At 37.2% G+C, this 19,396-nt stretch overlaps 1 protein-coding gene across 3 annotated transcripts in view; it reads right to left on the bottom strand.

The window, feature by feature from the left end:
• Positions 1 to 1,526: 1,526 nt before the first annotated feature.
• pou6f2 (POU class 6 homeobox 2) overlaps positions 1,527 to 19,396 on the bottom strand; it is a 132,040-nt gene continuing 114,170 nt past the window's right edge. For 2 of the 3 annotated variants that reach the window (XM_056254189.1, XM_056254190.1), the window contains 4 exons: positions 14,111 to 14,320; positions 11,023 to 11,179; positions 8,658 to 8,826; positions 1,527 to 2,926 (listed from right to left, as the gene is read on the bottom strand). In XM_056254189.1, coding sequence (XP_056110164.1) covers positions 2,422 to 2,926; positions 8,658 to 8,826; positions 11,023 to 11,179; positions 14,111 to 14,320 — 1,041 coding nt within the window. In that variant the 3' untranslated portion in view covers positions 1,527 to 2,421. The remainder of the gene's footprint in view (positions 2,927 to 8,657; positions 8,827 to 11,022; positions 11,180 to 14,110; positions 14,321 to 19,396) is intronic. The other variant, XM_056254191.1, reaches the window with a different exon arrangement.

Below are 19,396 nucleotides of genomic sequence, written 5' to 3'. Positions count from 1 at the left end.
TGCTCTATATAATACATACAGTTTTCAGTCTATAAAATTTAAAGCATCCTTAGCAGGTTAAACAGCTTTGGTTTCGAGGTCTTGAGAGTAATAACAACGTTAACGTTTCAAACTCGACTGTGTGTGTATGTGTGTGTGTGTGTGTGTGTTTATCAATAAATCTCAAAAGAATTTCCATCATCTTTCGAAAACAATTGAGTTGAACCACAAAGTTTTCTTTGTTTCCCATTTATACAGGGCAATTCCAGGCAATCAAACTCAAAAATGTATCTTACATAGTGAAAGGGGATAAACAAACATAAACAATGCAGAAACGAAACAATAAAAAAAGAAGACAGTTATGAAACTATGTCTGCTCTATACACGTGACCCTGGAAAGCACATCGTAAAGAAAAGCAGGTGAGAATCAATCTATGACGGTCATAAAAACTACTTACAAACATATACACAAGTCCATTATGGTTTGTTGTGAACCTTTGCAGAAAGGTATCATGTTATGACATTGCTCACTACTTAGCAGGACAGTGCTGAGGTAATTTATGATATACTCCATTTAATCAATTTTCTTCAATCAGTTACATATTTCAAGATTGTCAACGACATTTAGCCATTTCTCTGTACAATGTGCATATAACTATTGAGCTTTGGTCCAGCATTGAAAAGATGAGCAAAGGCAGAACGCAGATTTTTGTCTCTTGGTTTTAATTTTTGGTTACAGCTTTATTTCGTAAGCGTGTATACCTTAAGACGTCCTGTCTCTGCAACCATACAAAGATGCCATGCTTCTGAATTCATGAAAATGAACGAGCTGGGAGAATGTCATATTATACAATACGAGTTGAGTTCATGTAATCAGACAGCTCTTTTAATGTGAGTCAAGATATCGGTTGCGTATAGCTGCCAGAAGCCGGACAATTTTTCTGTAACTATAATTATGGCAAATGTCCATTGTGATGTACTACATTTGAATAAATAGCTCAAAAGATTTTCTTTGTTCTTGCCATTTTCTGTTCATTGCTGATGGACAGATACAGACTGAATTAAATGGCAAAATTGTATAGGAAGAAATATCAACAGTATCGTTACTAAGTAGTTTTTAGCAACTTTTGATAACTGTGTTTGAGTTAAATATATAAATGCCATTCAGCTAACCAATTTTAATTTAAATTTTTAATGTTGCAGGAAAAAAATATTAAAATTTATCTGTAAACGGAAACCTTTTTATTGTTTTTGTCTGTAAGTATGAAGTGATACAATATAAGAATTATACAACAAAAGAAATAATTCATAAAATTACTGTAAATGTAACCGGAAGATAGGCTGTAGGTTTGTATGATGGTGTATTTGGGACAATGAATTATTTGTTATATATATTAAGGTTTATATTCAGTAAAATGTTTGGCTTACATCAAAAATGAGCATTTTCCAGTCCTTTCTTCCATCTGAGCAAGTCTTTCTGACTGACACAATGGAGTTTTTGCACAAAGCCAAAAAAAAAAAAAAAATGTAAAAGACATGAGGACAAAAGATAACTTGCATAACCCAAGTGAAATAAAGTAATTCATCTCATATATATATATATATATATAAATATTTTTTCAGTTGAGTGACAAAAAATAAAAACATCCGATCACATGAATAAAAGGGTTTGAGAAAGGTTCAGGCCAAGGTATGACACAATGTCCTTGTTCTTTGGCTAGGAGGCTTTGGCAACACCGTAAAATAGCTTTAATCACAGCTGCAACGAATGTGGATATCTATGGTATGTTCACTGAGAATCTCTTTGCAAAATATTCCTCCCAAGTGCAGTCTTTTATGACGGATGCCTTAATGTTCATGAACAGAGTGAGATGACACAGTTGACAATGGCCTTCTATGGACAGCAGAAACGTGACAATAAACTTCTCAAAGATATTTTTTGGAACTTGTGATTTCAATTTGGTGACAGATTACCAGAAATATTTACACAAAAACCCAAGAGAATAAAATAAGACAAAGATTCAATGTCACACCCACCAACCCCATCACACAAATCATTTTCTTTCTTTTTCCTTTCCTTTCCTTTTTTTTTTTTTTTTTGCCATTTCCCCCCCGTAAAAATGTAAAAATGTAAAACACATTTACAATTAAAAAACCTCAGGAATCAGATGCAACAAACTTTGGTAAGTAGTTTCTTCACCATCCTTGATTTAAATATGATCCTTGTTCTTAATTCCTCACACACTGCTAACGAATCAGTACTTTAACTCTCTTTTTTCTTGACTTTTTTGGTTTTTGCTTTTTGTGATGATAACACTGACAATATTTCTTTTTGTCTTTGTCGACAGTTCATCCAGTCGACGATGCATCGGATACTAATTGTCCAGGTTTAAGTCCACAACATCAGAAGTTTCGCCATCGGTGCGTGTTCGCCTCATCGAGCTAAGGATGTTCTTCCATATTATCGACCAGAGGGTCCATTGGTGCGATCGGCCCGAGCTCGGGCGGTTTCAGCCTCTTAATAGTGTTTTTCAACGCTTGCCTCTTATTGCAGAACCAGACGCGCACCACCTCGCGGTCATAGTTCAGTTTCTCTGCGATTTCGGTCATCTCCTGACCGGAGGGGTGAGTATTCTTCTCGAAGTGGCTGTTGAGGATTTCCAGAGCCTGCGGCGTGAAAGAGGTCCGCCGCTTGCGCTTTTTGGAGGGCTCGCTGCCGATAAACTCGGTCAGGTTCTGCATACCGGAGCGATGGCGGGCTTCCGCCTCGGCCATCCAGCGCTCCAGCACGGGCTTAATCTTCTGGGCGCTTTTTGGGGTGATGTCCAACTTCTCGAACCTGGCAGGATATAAAAGGCCAGGGTTCAGTTTGCCTGTCAGACTGCTAGCTATAGTGTTCTCTTGGGCTTCCTGTGGTAGGAAAAAGTGGCTTCTCAGGATGGTGTGTCTGGGGGAGAATTGAGAGAGAACAAGCTTACTCAAGTGCCCAGACCGGGTGAGGGGTTTCCTGTCTGACCCAGTCGCCCAGAAAGGGTCTCTTGGTCCAAGCCGCCAATGGGACAGAGAGTTTCATGGCCTTTACTGCATTGCTTCAGCTGTTGCGTGCTGGGAAACAAATGAATCTAAGCCCAAAGAGCCAGTTTTTGCACTCCAGAACATCAAATGTTCCTTCATATGATGCTTTTGTTGACTCTCTGTACCCATGATGCATTGAACCAAGAGGACTCTTCCACGGGCCGGTCCAAATACAAACAAGCACCTGACGGATATCATAAAGAATGAATTCATTTATTTGCCCTCTCTAGCTCCTCGGTACAATCAAAGCCACAGATGGCTTCACATATGATTAGGAATTCTCTTTTCTGTGAGAGATTTTAATACATATTGTCAAATGGATAACACAAGCATGCAATAAAAACATTAAAAGCATTATTAATTCACAAATGCTTTAAATTATTCACTCAAATGCACACACATTTGAATACACTTCTAAAACTTCTCCGTCTTCCTCAAGCAAGCCTGATGCTCATTTAATGTTTAATGCTAATACATTTTCACCTTCACTTTTGAATATCCCTGCAATTTTAGGGTCTCCAGGGAGGTAAATCAGTCTAATATTTAGGTCTTACTTGGCAATTGAGGTAGAAACTTTGCTTTCTGAACAAAAACAATAATGAAAAATTTGTCACGGTTACTAGATTTACACTTGTTTAAACTAAGCACTCAAAACATACATTTCACACAGCAGCCACTTAAGCTACAAGAAAGAAAAGAAAATGCCTGGTAAAAGTTTAGTACGCTATGTGGCTTTTTATTTGGGGTTACACTGAACTATGGGAATTGTTTTGAATAGATATCATTTGGATAGATATACCGGTAGTATACAAGCAGTTTATGTATCTCTAAAGCAGTAAAAACTGGTGGGTCAAAAACTAAAAACAGGTTTGTTGTGAAAGAAACTAACCATATGCCATTCCATTATTTTATTTTCCATAATTATTTAGAATTACATAATTGTATATATTATAATCATCATTATAAAATAAATGTGGTGCGTCTCTACAGGATGTTCAATGTAAAATCGGAAGTAAAACCCCTTGAAAAGCACTGATACTGATCTACAGCCTGTATAACCAGCTACAAAGTACAGTATATAGTTACAGAAGAACCATAAAAGAGCTTTTGTCTCCAAAGACTCCACTGAACGTGGAGATTTTCAGGTGTGTCTTTAATGGGGAGATGTTTCAGTGAGTTCCCTGACCTGCGCTCCTATCCGACACATGGACATCTGTCAGGCAGACAGAGAAAAGCCCAGCTGAGGGAGGCGAGAGAGGTGAACTACTGCTCTCTGAAACAACACACAGTCTCTCTTGGTCCTGAACTCCTGGACAGGCTCCTGTGAGGAGGCCTTTGATGGAATCTTAACTGGCATTTGAAAAGACGCCTGAAGCGGGGGCAAAGGCCCTCGCTCTCCCAGGTCCTCAAACGAAAAGACGTTTTTTTTTTTCAGAGCGGAGATGAGTGACAGCACCCTGTTAAAGCACAACTGAGCAGGAAAAAGTCCAGGAATATTGAGATGCCGACTTATTTATAGTCATGTATTATTTAATTTCTTAATTTTAGATCCTGTTCACTGCAGTTACTCCAGAAATAAGTTAAATATTTCATCTTCTGGTTGGAGAGAGACAGCGGGGATATAATAATGCTAATGCAGGATCAACAAAATCACTACTTTATCAAAACTGAGCGGGTTTTAGTAGTGACTACATTATTTTACTATTTTATTTTATTTTTTAAGGAAAAGAGGGGGGGGGGGGGGGGTAATTGTAATTGGTCAGTTATTTGTTGACAATAATTCAAATCGTACATAAATTTCATAATTGTGATAAGCTTTTGTGCTATTTTGAGATCTGACTTAAGCAATATTAGCAATATATTTCTTATATCAAAATACAGTAAAAAAAACAATCTTAAGAAATATTATTATAATTTAAAATACTGTTTTCCATTTTGATATATTTTAAAATGTATTTATTCCTGTGATGGCAAAGCTGAATTATTAGTCTTAAGTGTCACATGATCCTTCAGAAATCATTCTAATATGCTGATTTGCTGCTCAAGAAACATTTATTATTATTGTCAATGTTAAAATCAGTTGTGCTGCTTAACATTTTTGTGGAAACTGTGCAACATTTTTTTTCAGGATTATTTGATGAATAGAAAGTTAAAAAAAAAAACATTTATTTGAAATATAAATCTTTTGTAACTTAATAAATGTCTTTACATTCATTTTCTACTGTGTGGGCCTCTGAGTGAGTTCACGTAGTGTAACAACGCAGCGCTTCTGGGTTGTATGTCAGAACGTAGGCTCACTATTGGCCGATGCTGGTCATGTGTGTGATGCTGGCCAATAGTGAGCCTACGTTCTGACATACAACCCAGAACACACAGAAGAAAATGAATCGTTGAATAAAGTTGTTATTTTTTTTTTTTTTTTTGCGCACAAAAAGTATTCTCGTCGCTTGATAAACTTAAGGTAGAGCCACTGTAGTCACTCGGACTATTTGAATGTTTTTACTAACTTTTGGGCCGGCAAGTTTCAATTACAATAGAAGCCTATGGAGGAGTGAGACAGCTCTCAGAATTAATCAAAAATATCTTAATTTGTGTTGCGAAAATGAACGAAAGTCTTACGGGGTTGGAACAACATGAGGGTGAGTAATTACTGACAGAATTTTCCTTTTTGGGGTGAACTATCCCTTTAATAAATTGAATTGACTGTAATAACAGTTACTTTTCAAGGATGTTTGAAACTAAATTTCAAAAGTTTGGGCAGGCTAATTCATTTAATGAATGTTACAATTCTCTCCACTCTCCCCATTCAAAAGATGTCCGGAAATGTTTTTTGAGGCGAATACAGAGGACAGCCTTGAGACAGAAATGAATCAAAAGGCAGTGGGAAAGTAGGTGCGATTAAATATATATACAGTCATGTTAAGCAGCTCTTCTGCCCAATTTGTCGTGCAAATTATAGATGGCAGCTTTGCCGCCTGAGACATGAATCATTGATGTGAAACCAGTGTTTCGGTGTGGATTAATGTTGTAAATCCACACAGCTTAAAAGTGGAAAAACGATTGCCATCTCGCAATTATGTGATGATATGACATCTTATGAGCGTCTGTGTGCAACGGTGCATGCAAAAGAGAAAAGGCCGCGAACCATGCTGTATAAAATCTAATTTGTATGGTGTATTTAACTGATTTAAATAAACGAGGGAGCAAATGATTTTAATAATATGATTTAGATTTTATTGCATTCTTAATAATATGTTATTCTCAATAAACTGAGTATGTCAAACGTGTATTTTATGATTTCATTCCATTGATGTCAAATGCTTCACATCAGTCATAAGGCATCTGGATTCTGCAGGCTTTAATAATGACCCCTGCCTCTGATCAGTTTGACGATGCACCTTTTTGATTGTTCAGACGAACCAATAATGCTTTTTTCCGCTGTGAACTATGAGATCGGACAAGATAGAGACATCTGTCAGGCCGAGTTTGACTGAGCAAGGACTACAAGAGCCCCAAGAGCTCACACACTCACAAGCGAAAGCACGTTCACCTCTTTCTCCTCTTGTCTCTGCTGATGTTAACTAAACTAAAGCATGTGAAGTCTGCCTTTAAAGCCAAAAACACTCTGCACACTGTCATGTCCAATGTCATACAAATGAACAAATAATGAAAAAAAAAAAAAAATCCCCCTTCCTTTCTGACGAGATGAAAGGACGCATATAGAGAAAAACATCACATCACCTGTTTATTTTGGAAACTAATGGCTTTTAATGTATGCTATAAATATCTAAATAATGCATGCGGCTAAATATTTCATGCAGGATTTTTAAGACTTTCTGCACTAGTTTGAAGCTTCATAAGGAATTCCCGCACTCTCCCCCCACCGAGCAATTTCAGGTTTTATCGGTCGCTCGTTGCTGATATGATGAAATTTTAACAAGCGTGCGACAGCGGCATGTCAGATAAACATCATCAGTGTCTCATCAGACAAACTATAAGCCTTTTACAATCCTATAAGCATTAAAATGCACATGGAGACATTGTGCGGTAAGATCAGAGTTCATTCAAACAAGGAATTTTATTTCAAGTGGTTATTAATGTGTCTTTATTATCTAGAGTATCACTCATATTGCTTATTTTGAACTTTTGTTGAATAGGGCACACATTCAATTACTTTTCTAGAGTATTACAGGTACGGCTCCCATGTTTTTGTTGCGAGAAGTATTATAAATGTTAGATATACTGATAACAATGTATTACACAATTTAAATAATACATGGTAACACTTTATTTAGGTCCATTTTAGACATTCTACTAACTATAAGTAACTTTGCAATTACATGTCAACTACCAGTAATTCGAGTATTAGTAGACTGTCGGCTTAATATCTGCTAACACTTTAATTTGATGGTCCCCCATTCTACTGACTAATATGATAAGTACCTTTACAACTACATGTCAAATTATTCTACTAACCCGAACCCTAACACCTAACCTACTATAGTCTACTAATACTCTAATGAGAGTTACTTGACATGTAGTTGCAAAGTTACCTATAGTTCGTAGAATGTCTAAAGTGGACTATCGAAATGAAGTAACCAAATACATTGTTTTAAATTATATTCACTTATTATAACACTTATTGTAGTAAAATAACAACTGTAATTACAAAAAAAGATTATATTTAAATATTCTTAATTTGTAAATAATTTGTAAACTGCATTCATCAAGCTCAACAAGAAAAACAACAACATATTTTCCTTTAATTTATGTGAAATCAGTTTATCCGTACCTGCCACTCAAAATTTGGACCCAAACAAGTTAGCTTGAGTTTGAGTCAACAGAAAAGTTGTGGGTCTATCATTGATCATGCAGTAGTTGCACTATAGGTTTTGTGCTTTATCCTTTCTTTTCTTATTCTTGTTTATGTCTAATAGCACAGGCCTCAATAGTTTGTGTGATAAGATATTGTGCATCCTTTATAAATGTAATCTAACATCACATGTATCCGTATGTTGGTGCAAATTGTCCCCTGATGTATACAGTAACTACTGAACTCGTCAAAATGCACACACACACACACACACACACACACACAAAATAGCGCTCTAATGATGATGTTAAATATTTCATTTACTCATGCTACATAATGTCCTAGTTTAGTTTGCACTGTGGAACACCACGTTTTATTAAAAGTCATGTCAAGTTCCTTTCAGCTAAGCTAAATGTCATGTGAATACATGGCATTGGACCTTAGAAATTATTAAGTGGTTTAAGTGCTTCTTGTAATACCAAAGCTGATGTATTTTACATTAGTAACTGAATCTTTTCATACAGACTGCAAAGATTATTGGAGGCGGGCACGGACTGGAATAAAATGGATGCATCTGACATATATTGCTCATCAGTTATGAATGTTTAACATCTCTCTTTAACATCTTAATTATTTGTGATGAAATATAAATTGGGTACTACTTGTATGTACACCCGGGTTTTTTTTATTTTTTTATAGAAAGCTACTTTAGAATAATATAATATAATATAATAATAGTTTTTTTTTTAAATGTGCTAGTACACTTTGATCTGTTTGGTGACCTCCATACCTGCAGATGGCAGACTGGCTGTAGGCTGGTCCTTCAGTTGCACTGAGAGCCTGTCCCACCTGAGTTTGAGTCAGACCCAGAGACAGTCGGCGAATTTTAAACGCTTTGGCGAATTCTCGAATCTCCTCCAGGTTTACACCATCCACCTCACTGGGTGCAGTCTGAGGGTCTATAAAACAGAAGAGAAAAGAATGAAGCTGCAACTCACATTTCACATGGATTCATACACTAAATGCAGAACTGAATATAAGGCCGTGTGTCCACCAAAGCGTTTTTAGCCAGCTGAAAACGCTAGACGCTCTGCTGAAGAGGCCTGCTAGCAAGCGCTTGAGAGCGTTTTGGCAGCGCAGCGTTTTTTTCCGTTGAGACGTTTCGTTGCTATGATACAGAATATCCGCAGCACATTTTACTTGTAACTGATTTCGCAGATAATTTGTTTCATACTAAAAATTTATTTTTCATCCATTTTGTTCGGTTATCTCTGCTGGTTGATGTCGTTGTACAGAAAGAATGTTGTGACAGTTGCTCGGTGTGGTATTAGTCCCGCCCCTCCTCCAACTGTGATTGGACGGCTGGGTAAAAAGTGACAGTGATGAGCGCTGCGTTTTACCCAAAGTTGAACATTCTTCAACTCTCGGCAACCAGTAAAAACGCCGAGCTCTCAGCGCTTCAGCGTGAAAAAAACGTCCAGCGCCTCGTTGCGCTCATGGCGTTCTAAAAACGCGGCGCTCCCATTGAAAACAATTGAAAACATACGCCAGGCGCGTGGAAAAACACTTTGGGTGGACACACGGCCGAAGTGTTATAATATGACTTTGACAAAAATTACTTCAAAATAGCTTCCATTCCTGTGTATTTTCCAAACATTGACTGATTTTTCTTAAGGTATGGTTTCTAATTTACAGCTTTGTGTAACAGTAAGGCTGAATGCCAGTGAGAATAAAATAATGCTTGCATTAGGGACTTCCCAAATGAATGCTTATGTTAATAGCATTCTAAAATGCCTTTCTAAGAAATATTCATTTTTATGCCAAGTTCTTTCTTTGCTTGGACATTTAGCTATGAAAGACAGGTATGCAGAGGTTAGATTTCAATTTAGCAGCTTTGCACTCCAGGCTTTATAGATTCAAGATTTTATTTTGTGCATTTTAGCTTAATAAAATGTGATTGGCCATTATACATCAATGCCAGGTGGTCTAACATCCTGCTTACATAAGAAAAATTTGGCAGACTAAATAATTCATGGACGTCATTATGAATGAATTATTAAAAGAATCCATCAGCCATATTTAAAGTCAAAATATATTGAACCAGCACCCTGTCACACCCCATATGCAAATTAGTTGTTGAAACCTGAACTTGCTCCCATGCAATATTGAAAATTCCAGTTACATGAAGCAGTTTTGTCTTTTTGACCACATAATAATGATTTATGACAAATTGTAATGGTAGATTGCCTTTTGCCATGTTATTATTCATTGCTGATCCGTTAAAATGAATTCTTTTTTAATAATACTCAAAGACCGAAGAATTTGATCCCAAAAGGACAACCTTGACTCAATCATGTAATGTCTTAACAAAGCCCAGCAGTGTGATTCGATATTGTTATCATAACATCCACCTCATTGAATAAAATACAATACAACAAAAAAAAGATTTGCCAAATGCAAAATGTGTACGGTCCTTGAAAATCCGGCATGTATTCTATCTGAGCTGAATGTGGTGGCTGTGGGGTCAGTCAAACCCCCCCACCCCCCCACCCCCCCACCCCCCCCCCACCCCCCCCCCCTCCATTCAAAACATGTTCTGGGGAATTAACGTTAGCCAAGGACATCGCGACAAACACAATCTGGCATGGAGAGCTGCACCACGGCGGTAAACTGATGAAATGAATAGAGAATGCTAAAGGTATTGTCTATGTTTTGAACAAAACAAAAAAGAGGGGAAAAAATGAAAACACAACCAAAGTCCATTGGTTATATCCACAGCAAGTTGATCAATGGAAACTTCCTGTTTATTGAATTTAAAAACTCCACTGCAGATGGTTTTAGGCCAATTGGCTTTGACAAATGAGAATTTATCTAAGTAAAACAGTTTTTAAAAGGGCCGCCGTGGCTCTGACAGGCTTGGAGGGAGTGATTTATATGTGGTGCTTATGGAGGCCAAAGCCTTCCATGCATTCGGTCTACAGTTTGGTCAGCTAGATGACCGAATCAACTAAAATCTGATAAAAACTGAATGAAAAGGCAGCATATTTTCATTAACACTTATATAAGAACATTTTTAAAAAAGTAAACTCAGTGTAAAGTGTTTATGTGTAGTAAAAATGGATCAGCAAACATGCAGAGATACAGTGCACACTCACTGCTGACTAGCTGGCCGACGCTGAGGGCCGAGGATGAGGATGATGATGTTGAGGAGGAGGAAGAGGCCTGGCGGAGAGGGCTCTGGCTGTGGGGCATGCGGAGCAGACTTGGCTGAGACACGGGAGGAGCCTGTGAAGTCTGGCCGGCCTGTGGCAGCTGTGGAAAAACACACATGTTGAGTTGCACACACACTTAGGAGAACACAATATACACTACTGTTCTAAAGTCAGTGTGGTCAGTAAGATTAATCATTTTCTCCACCAAGGACATGTTAAATTGATAAAAAGTGACAGTAAAGACATTTATAATGTCGCAAAAGATTTCTATTTCAAATAAACGCTGTTCTTTTGAACTTTATAGTCATCAAAGAATAATGGTGCTGAAAATTCAATTACGCCATGACAGGAGTAAATTACATTCAATGTAATATTTTCAAATAGAAAAGTTACTTTAAATTTTGAAAATAATTCACAATCTTACTGTTTTGACAATGCAATAAATGCAGCCTTACAGAAGAGACTTCTTTCAAAAACATTTTAAAAAATCTTGGTACCATGGTAGATGTTAAAAAAAAAAAACATGGCATTAAAAGGAATAGTTAATTCAAGTTAAACTCAATTGACAGCATTTGTGGCAAATTCATTTTGACATCTTTTGTTATATAAAAAAGAAGCAGGCACTTGTAATGAAAGTGAATGGGATATAAAAGTGATATTGATTTCACTTTATTTTGATGGTCCCTTTAACACATTCTGTTGACTATAAGTAACATTGCACCAACATGTCTACTAACTCTCATTAGAGTGTTAGTAGAGTATTAGTAGACTGATAGGGTTATAATAAGTTGGCTAAAAGTTATAAATAAAGTTACTAATAGTCAGTTGAATGTCTGTTGGGGAGCATTACAATAAACAGTTAGCAGATATTAAGCAGACAGTCTACTAATACTCTAATGAGAGTTAGTTGACATGTAGTTGCAAAGTTACTTATATCAACAGAATGTTCAAAAGCGACCGTCAAAATAAAGTGTTACCATTTTAAAAAATAAAAATAAAACATTCATTAATCTTTTTAAATTCTCTGCATTTTTTAATGCCGTTACTTTCACTGCTTCTGAAATCGCATACTGAGTAGGTACTACATTTAATTTGGAACTCACTTTGCAACAAAATGTATGTTCTATATAGTATGTTTATGGGTAGTATGAATGGAATTCGGACTTTCTACATCCGCCATGTTGTTACTGTCTCGTGAATTACCAGCGTCACTTGCGCCGCTTCACGTCCATTCATAAATCATCTCCCGTGGCCTCATGGGATAGTAAAGGGCCCATTGAATGAGCACTTGAGAATCTTGGCGGAAGTAGTAGGTCATCCGGGTACTTTTCGCCTACTGTTTTTCGAATATGTATTATATGTTCTTTAAATGTTTATTAAAATGATTTTGATACTGATATTTTCAAACTAAAATCACAATAACACATAATGTTTAAGTCTTGTGGCTATTCTATTGAAACAATGAGTACTTTAACATTTACAGATTGGCCCCATTTAGTTTTTCTTTTGTAAATAGCTAATATAATAGTAAATATGTATAATTTATTAAATTCATTATTTTTTTTAATCAACGATACGTCACAAGTGCTATTGAAACCAGAATCTTTATTTTTAAGATGGTTCCCTGTCCAAAAAAACGTAATAACATAGTCATTGTAGGCGTTTTTTTAGTGGCGTTATGTGCTGCTTCGTTTTTTAGGTTTTTCTCAGGTTTATTCGGAACAGCATCACAATTTTTAACATTAAATCTGAACATGAAACTACAGAGAATAAAATAAAGAGGCTATTTGGGTTTTAAGAGATAAAAGATTTTGGTCCTGTGGTTGTTTACTGGGTAAAACTGTTGAGTCTGTTTATTAGAATGAGCAAATCTAGACTCGTCTGCTTGTTTATTAGAGATGAGAGATGCGGACCGGTGGAGATGCTAGAGGTTGCATTCACTCCCCGTGCAATTTCTCATTCAACACGGCTGTCAGATACTTTCAAGTACACAAAAGAAACGACAGCGTCTGGCTATTCAGCACCGAAACCTTAACACGAAAAGGAAAACACACACATTTACTGAGCCCAGAAATCAAAATTATGTGGCTACAATATGAGTCATTATTATGGGCAATGTGGCATGACTGCGGCACCATACATTTTCATGTTTTATGCACCATCGAGCGCCTCTTGTAGATGGTGCATCTCCACTCTTCAAGAAACAAGCGTCTCATCTGTCTAAAAGTGGGTTGGCTTCTCTCTGCTGTTCTCTTGCACTATTAATTCTCCTCTGTGTGTTTGTGCGTGAGTGTGTTTTTCTTTGGATGCTGAAAGATGTCAGTAGTGTTGCACACACTGTCAGAACTGTTGACAGGTCTGTGAGAATTACCGAGCTTCGGTGGATCTCTCTGCCGCCACCGTGTTTGACAGCCATAAATTATCGCTGCATGAAAATGTTCGGGAGTCAACTTGAAACGCAGACAGACCCATAAACATTATTACAAATGCATTACTGCGTTTACGTCCGTGATCAAAGTTTCCAGTAAATATGACACAGAGTTGCTCCAACAGAAATGAGGTTGACCTATAGACGCTTTTATAGCCGACCGCTGTAGATTATAGGGTGGGACCGGGGATAATACGCATGTCTCTATAGTCTCTTTTGTTTTGCACTGTTGTTAGGCTCTTTAACTGTGTATTCTTACTACCTTCTTGATTATTATTTGATATAGGAGTTTGATCATTGTTATTTGAGGATGATTTATATTAAAGTTTGATTATTGTTATGTATTATTATAGGTGCAAGCCTTTGAAATACAGTGTTACTATGCGAGTGGAGAGTTGTATTGGGTTCTGTTGGCATACTGTATCTCTGTCTTTGTCTTACACATGTCTTTGGCTATATTATGCTGTATATTATAGGTTATTATGTGATTATTAGGATATATCATGCATATTTCCTGGTATTTTTCTTATGGCATATTAAGCTTCACATAATTTCACATCACAGTAGTTTTTGAAATCGTTGTTTTAAACAGTCATTACGTACCTGCTGTCCAGGTTTAATGGGTGACAGTGTGATTCCCTGGGTGTTGATCACTGGCAGGATCTGGTTGCCAATCACAGTGGCTATAATCTGACCCTGTGCATTGGTCAGCAGCTGTGGTGTGATTGGCTGGACCTGCAGGGAGGGAGTGCCGCCCCCTGATTGGCTGGAAGGTCCTACAGAGTTTGGCATCAGAGGGATCGTACCAATGATCTATAAAAATCGCAAGAAAAGAGAAATACAATCCAGGTTAAACAATTCACTCAGTAATCAACCATATATAATCTATTCTGCTATCCTTGAATAATCAAACACAGCAAATAATTAAGAATATTTAAATGTGCAGTAATAATAACTGTACAACCACTGAAACGTTTAGAGTAAAAAAGGTGTACTTGAAAGAGTGTATTTTGCTCAACAAGGCTGTATTTATTTAATTGCCTTTCTGTTTTAACATATTTTAAAATGTAATTGATTCCTGTGACGAGAAAGCTGAATTTTCAGAAGTTATAACCAAAGATTTTAGATATACAAAGACGGTGCACTCACATTACTATGAATGAGAGTAAGAGCATCGTGCAATATGGCGAATAAAAGAGCCAATAGCCAATTGGTAAAGTCATCATGTCACTGCAGCTGCTGTTAGAAGTTCCGGTGCGCGCTTATGATAGGCTAGTCCAGCCAGAACATTTCAGGGGGTTTTTGTCATGATTTGAGCGTTTAGAAACAATGTTTATGAGGCAGTTGTTGTTAGATTTTATTGGTGCTTTCAAATACTTATAGCTTGGTGAACAGCTTTGGAGAATTTGATGTATCCCCATTCAAAGAGATAGAGGCTGTACTTGCATGACTGAAATAGCTCCGAGAGGCGTTACAAAGATGGCCGCCGAGTGAAATGCCTCAAAGGGACTTTGGGCATTACTCCAGTCTTCAGTGTCACATGATCCTTCAGAAATCACTCTAATTTGCTGATTCAGGGCTCAAGAAACATTTCTTCGTATTATGTTGAAAACATTTGTGCTGGTTACAGTCACTTTTGAACAATTTAATGCAGTCTTGTAGCCTGGGAAAACCCAGACAACTTCCGGCAAATTTAGATTTGCTCTGAAAGTTAGTCTGGCAAAGAGCTCATTTAAGCCCATTTCCAATCCGTCGAAATCGCGGCACCAATCAGAAACGTTGGGGCAGGCTTTACACGATGACGACAGCGCTGGGATTTTGAAGCAGATTTTGTAGCCTACATTACAAAGATGGATGCCGCCGTCGAACATCACTTGTTCGAATCAGCTATCACATCTGTTTTAAGCGATTTGAACGTTTCCTTTTTGTTAAAAACCGAGCAAAGAACAACACTCGGAGATGTTTCTCCACCGCTCTGCATACGTCATCTCCTTCATCGCTCTGATTGGCTTTAGGTCTATCTGCGACGTCTGTTGGTGACGCCCCTCTGGAAATGATTTGTCTATGACGCTTTGCCAGACGATAACTCAGTTACAACTGAGAATGGTCTGGTTTTAACCAGGCTAGCAGTCTTGCTGAATTTCTTTAAAAAAAAATCAGTAACACTTTACAATACTAAATTAGTTAACAAACTAATAATGAACTGCACGTATAAAGCATTTATTAATCTTTGTTAATGTTAATTTCAACATTTACTAATACTTTATTTGTTAACATTAGTTAATACACTGTGAACTGACATGAACTAACATAACAGCTGTATTTTTATTAACTAACGTTAACAAAGATGAACAAATACAGTAACAAATGGATTGCTCATGGTTAGTTGATCATGTTAGTTAATACATTAACTAATGTTAACTAATGAACCTTATTGTAAAGTGTTACCAAAAAATCTTACAGATTGATTGATCTTACTCAAGCATATTCATTTATGTTTGCACAAAAATAGTCATATATATATATATATATATATGGTACAGAGTATTAAAGGAGATGGACATGACACAAATGTGTAGTCACACTCATAATCTTAGTACCTGACGAAACAACAAAGACATCAAATTAGAGCACTTCATACACTCCGAGGACCTCATCAGTGTCAGAGTATCAAAGCCCTCAGATTTTACCGGATCGAGGGCTACTTAGTACTGGGCGGAGAAAATAGACTGTATAACCTTTTTATTTTTGAGAGAGGCTTGAAAGACATACACACACTCATACATTACCACTTGCACTGAACCACAAACCTGGCTGAACGTACATAGTCTACACACAGACACAAGTATGTGCACATGAAAGCCCCCCACACAAAATGTGCTCTCTGCTCCTCTCTAAAGGTCAGGCTCTGAGTACCTTTATGTGTGCTGGTGCACACCACTGACTGTATTATCTATCATAAGACCAGAGGAAAACTGTGTGTGTGTGTGTGTGTGTGTGTGTAAAATGCAGAGAAGGGCCGAGTTAATAACGTAGCCTCTTAACCACTCGTCCCCCAATAAAAAACACACACACACACCCCTTTATAATTCTGGTCCTATATAAGGGACGCCCTCCTCCCACAATCCTTTTCACTGGTCTTCTGCACCCCCTGCTCTCCAGTTGTGACAGATCAAAGGCCGTAACCCTTTGTAGCTGCAGTGTTTTACCTCTCAAGGCCATGGCTTCAATGAGCCATGTAGAACAACAGCGCTGGAGAAAAGGACTCAACGCCTCCTCCCGACACACAACAAGGGTTTATGTCAGTGGAACTGCAAGACTTAAAGCCTCTTTCATCCAGAGCACCACAACTATACTCATGAAATGCATTAATGCAGGAGATCGAAATGCTTGAGTCAAGTAACAGTATAATAAAAAAACATTTGCATGTAATAATAATCATAATACACTATATATTACTCACCATGAGATCAAAACACTTTATACTACCGTTCAAATGATTTAGGGTCTGTACGATTTTGTTTTTGAAAGAAGTTTTGTTCAACAAGGCTGCATTTATTTTTTTAATCAAAAATACAGTAAAAGCAGTAATATTGTAAAATATTTTTTACAATTTAAAATAACTGTTCTATTTTAATTCCTGTGATTGGCAAAGCTGGATTTTCATCATCATTACTCCAGTCTTCAGTGTCACGTGAATGAACAGTTGTGCTACTTTTTTGGAAACTGTGATCCACTTCTTTTTAGGATACTTTGATGAATATAAATTTTCAAATGGAAATGGATATTCAGTCAGGAAATAAAATGTCCTGGACAAGGCTTGACATATTTTAGCCATTTTTAATGGATTTGATTAGCATACAGTCAGTTCTATCTGCCTTTTTCCTTCCTTGGGGAAGTTCCACTTAAAAAAGACTGAAACAACACATTTCAAATCAGGTTGCGCTACAAATAATCCTTTTACGTCAGTTTTGTTTTTTAATGTGACATGACAAAACAAGAATATCTATGGTAAGAGCTTTTTTAGTCTATGAATTAGTTTCCACCTGATTATTTTATCTTTTCCTTTGTATTCCGCTGTAACAGTATGAAAAAAGACAACATATACTGCGCATTTATGGTCTGTTCTTCTGATTTAATTTATGATATACTTTTACACTTTTAAATGTCCTTTTAATGTTTAATGGTTGAACGGTGAGCAGAATAATGCTATCTCTTTGTACACAGTTTTTGAAAATGCTTACAATTGCATAAAGAGAATCTTTCGCTGATCGTGAAACACAAAACACTCTCCTCCTGAAACACAACCGGCACCTGTTGGTTGAAAATTAAGCGGCCTTGGTGATGTCAACAGGGGTCCTCCATGGAAGAATTTGCAATTATGAATTTTGTATAAGAAGATCAGTAACATTTGCACTGTCGTTCAAAAGTTTGGGATCAATTCGATTTTTAATAAAAGAAAATAATACTTTTATTCAGCAAGGATGTGACAGTAAATAGATTTAAATGTTACAAAAGATTTCTATTTCAATGAAATGCTGTTCTTTTGAAACGTCACATTATGATAGTAAAATATACTGTTTTAGTATTTACACTTGGCATAGAGGCAGGGGGTTATTTCTTGACTTCAAACTCATTTTTGTCAACATTTTGCCTTGAATTAAAACAAAAGCTCAATATTAAGTTATTTTAAAGTCAAGACAGCCACTCCCACATTAAAATGTAAGTAAAATTAAAATATAATTTTCACATCCTCTCTATATGACTCTGTCCACCAATGTTTGTTTTAATGGCATTTCAATGTGAACATCACAATGTTTGTGAATAAATGAACATGCTATATACAGTACTGGTGCGCACATGGGCTGCAGACACATTGAGCTGTGGTGCTCATGTGAGAGTTGCAAGTTCGAGTCTAGCACATACTGTCAAGAAATAAAAGGGTAAATCCCTTTTAAAAAAAACAACAACAAAGAGGAACGGAATGTGTTAAAAAGTGCTTTTCTGCTAGTCTGTGTGTGCGCACATGTCTGATATACCACCTAGACTGAAAAAGCACCATTGATCTATCGCGTATAATTTAACCTCGCCTGCTTGCGGACCCCCAGCTGCGCTAACAAGCTCTGCATCTGTATAATCTCTGACCGTTCCTCTCCTCCGCCTGTTCCCTCCTCTCTTTGACATAATGACGATGGAGCGGTGGAAAAAAGGAGGGCTGACTATGTGTAATTCACCCTCACCACGGCTCATTTGGTTGCGTTGCTTCGCATTAAGCGACAGATAATTTATCTCTCTCTCTCTCTCTCCCTCCGTCGCTCTTTATCGCTCCCTCTCAATCCTCCGAGGCCCTCTCTCCTGCCACTTAGCATATTTTATTGTGCGGTGTGGCGCTCGTGTCCCCCGACATGGCATTTGCATGCCGTCTTGTCTCAGGGCTTGTTCCGCTCAATTATTCACTCTCATTGGACTAAGTGGCTGCTCTAACACGAGCAATAATACAGCACACGAGCTGACAGCTACATACTGTCCCGGGCTGCTCTGAATAGCCACGTTCACTGCGCTCTCAGCTTACTGTGGCATACAGGACCTTGTTCTTACAACTGCAACTGCATTAACCTCAAGAAGAAAAAAAAGTCTGGCATTTCTACACATTATTATGAAGTTTTAGAGATTCGATTTCTTTCACTAATTCAATTATGCTGTACTTTGGTTCCCAGCAGGCACTGTGGCAAAACTAAATTATGCAATTACCGTTATTGTTTGCTACATGTAAGTGTGTCTAATATTTTAATTTGATGGCTCCTCAGTCTGTTCAGATCATTTTAATAGGGATATGTCAAGGCTTGTTATCTAAACGTTCTAATTAACACCGAACAATCCAAAGCCAAT

This window comes from Rhinichthys klamathensis, unplaced genomic scaffold, assembly GCF_029890125.1.
Source record: "Rhinichthys klamathensis goyatoka isolate OS25496 unplaced genomic scaffold, OSU_Roscu_1.1 h1tg000110l_1, whole genome shotgun sequence".
Lineage (NCBI taxonomy): Eukaryota > Metazoa > Chordata > Actinopteri > Cypriniformes > Leuciscidae > Rhinichthys > Rhinichthys klamathensis.
Note: the sequence above shows the minus strand (reverse complement) of the source record. Positions and strands in the feature narration are given on the sequence as shown.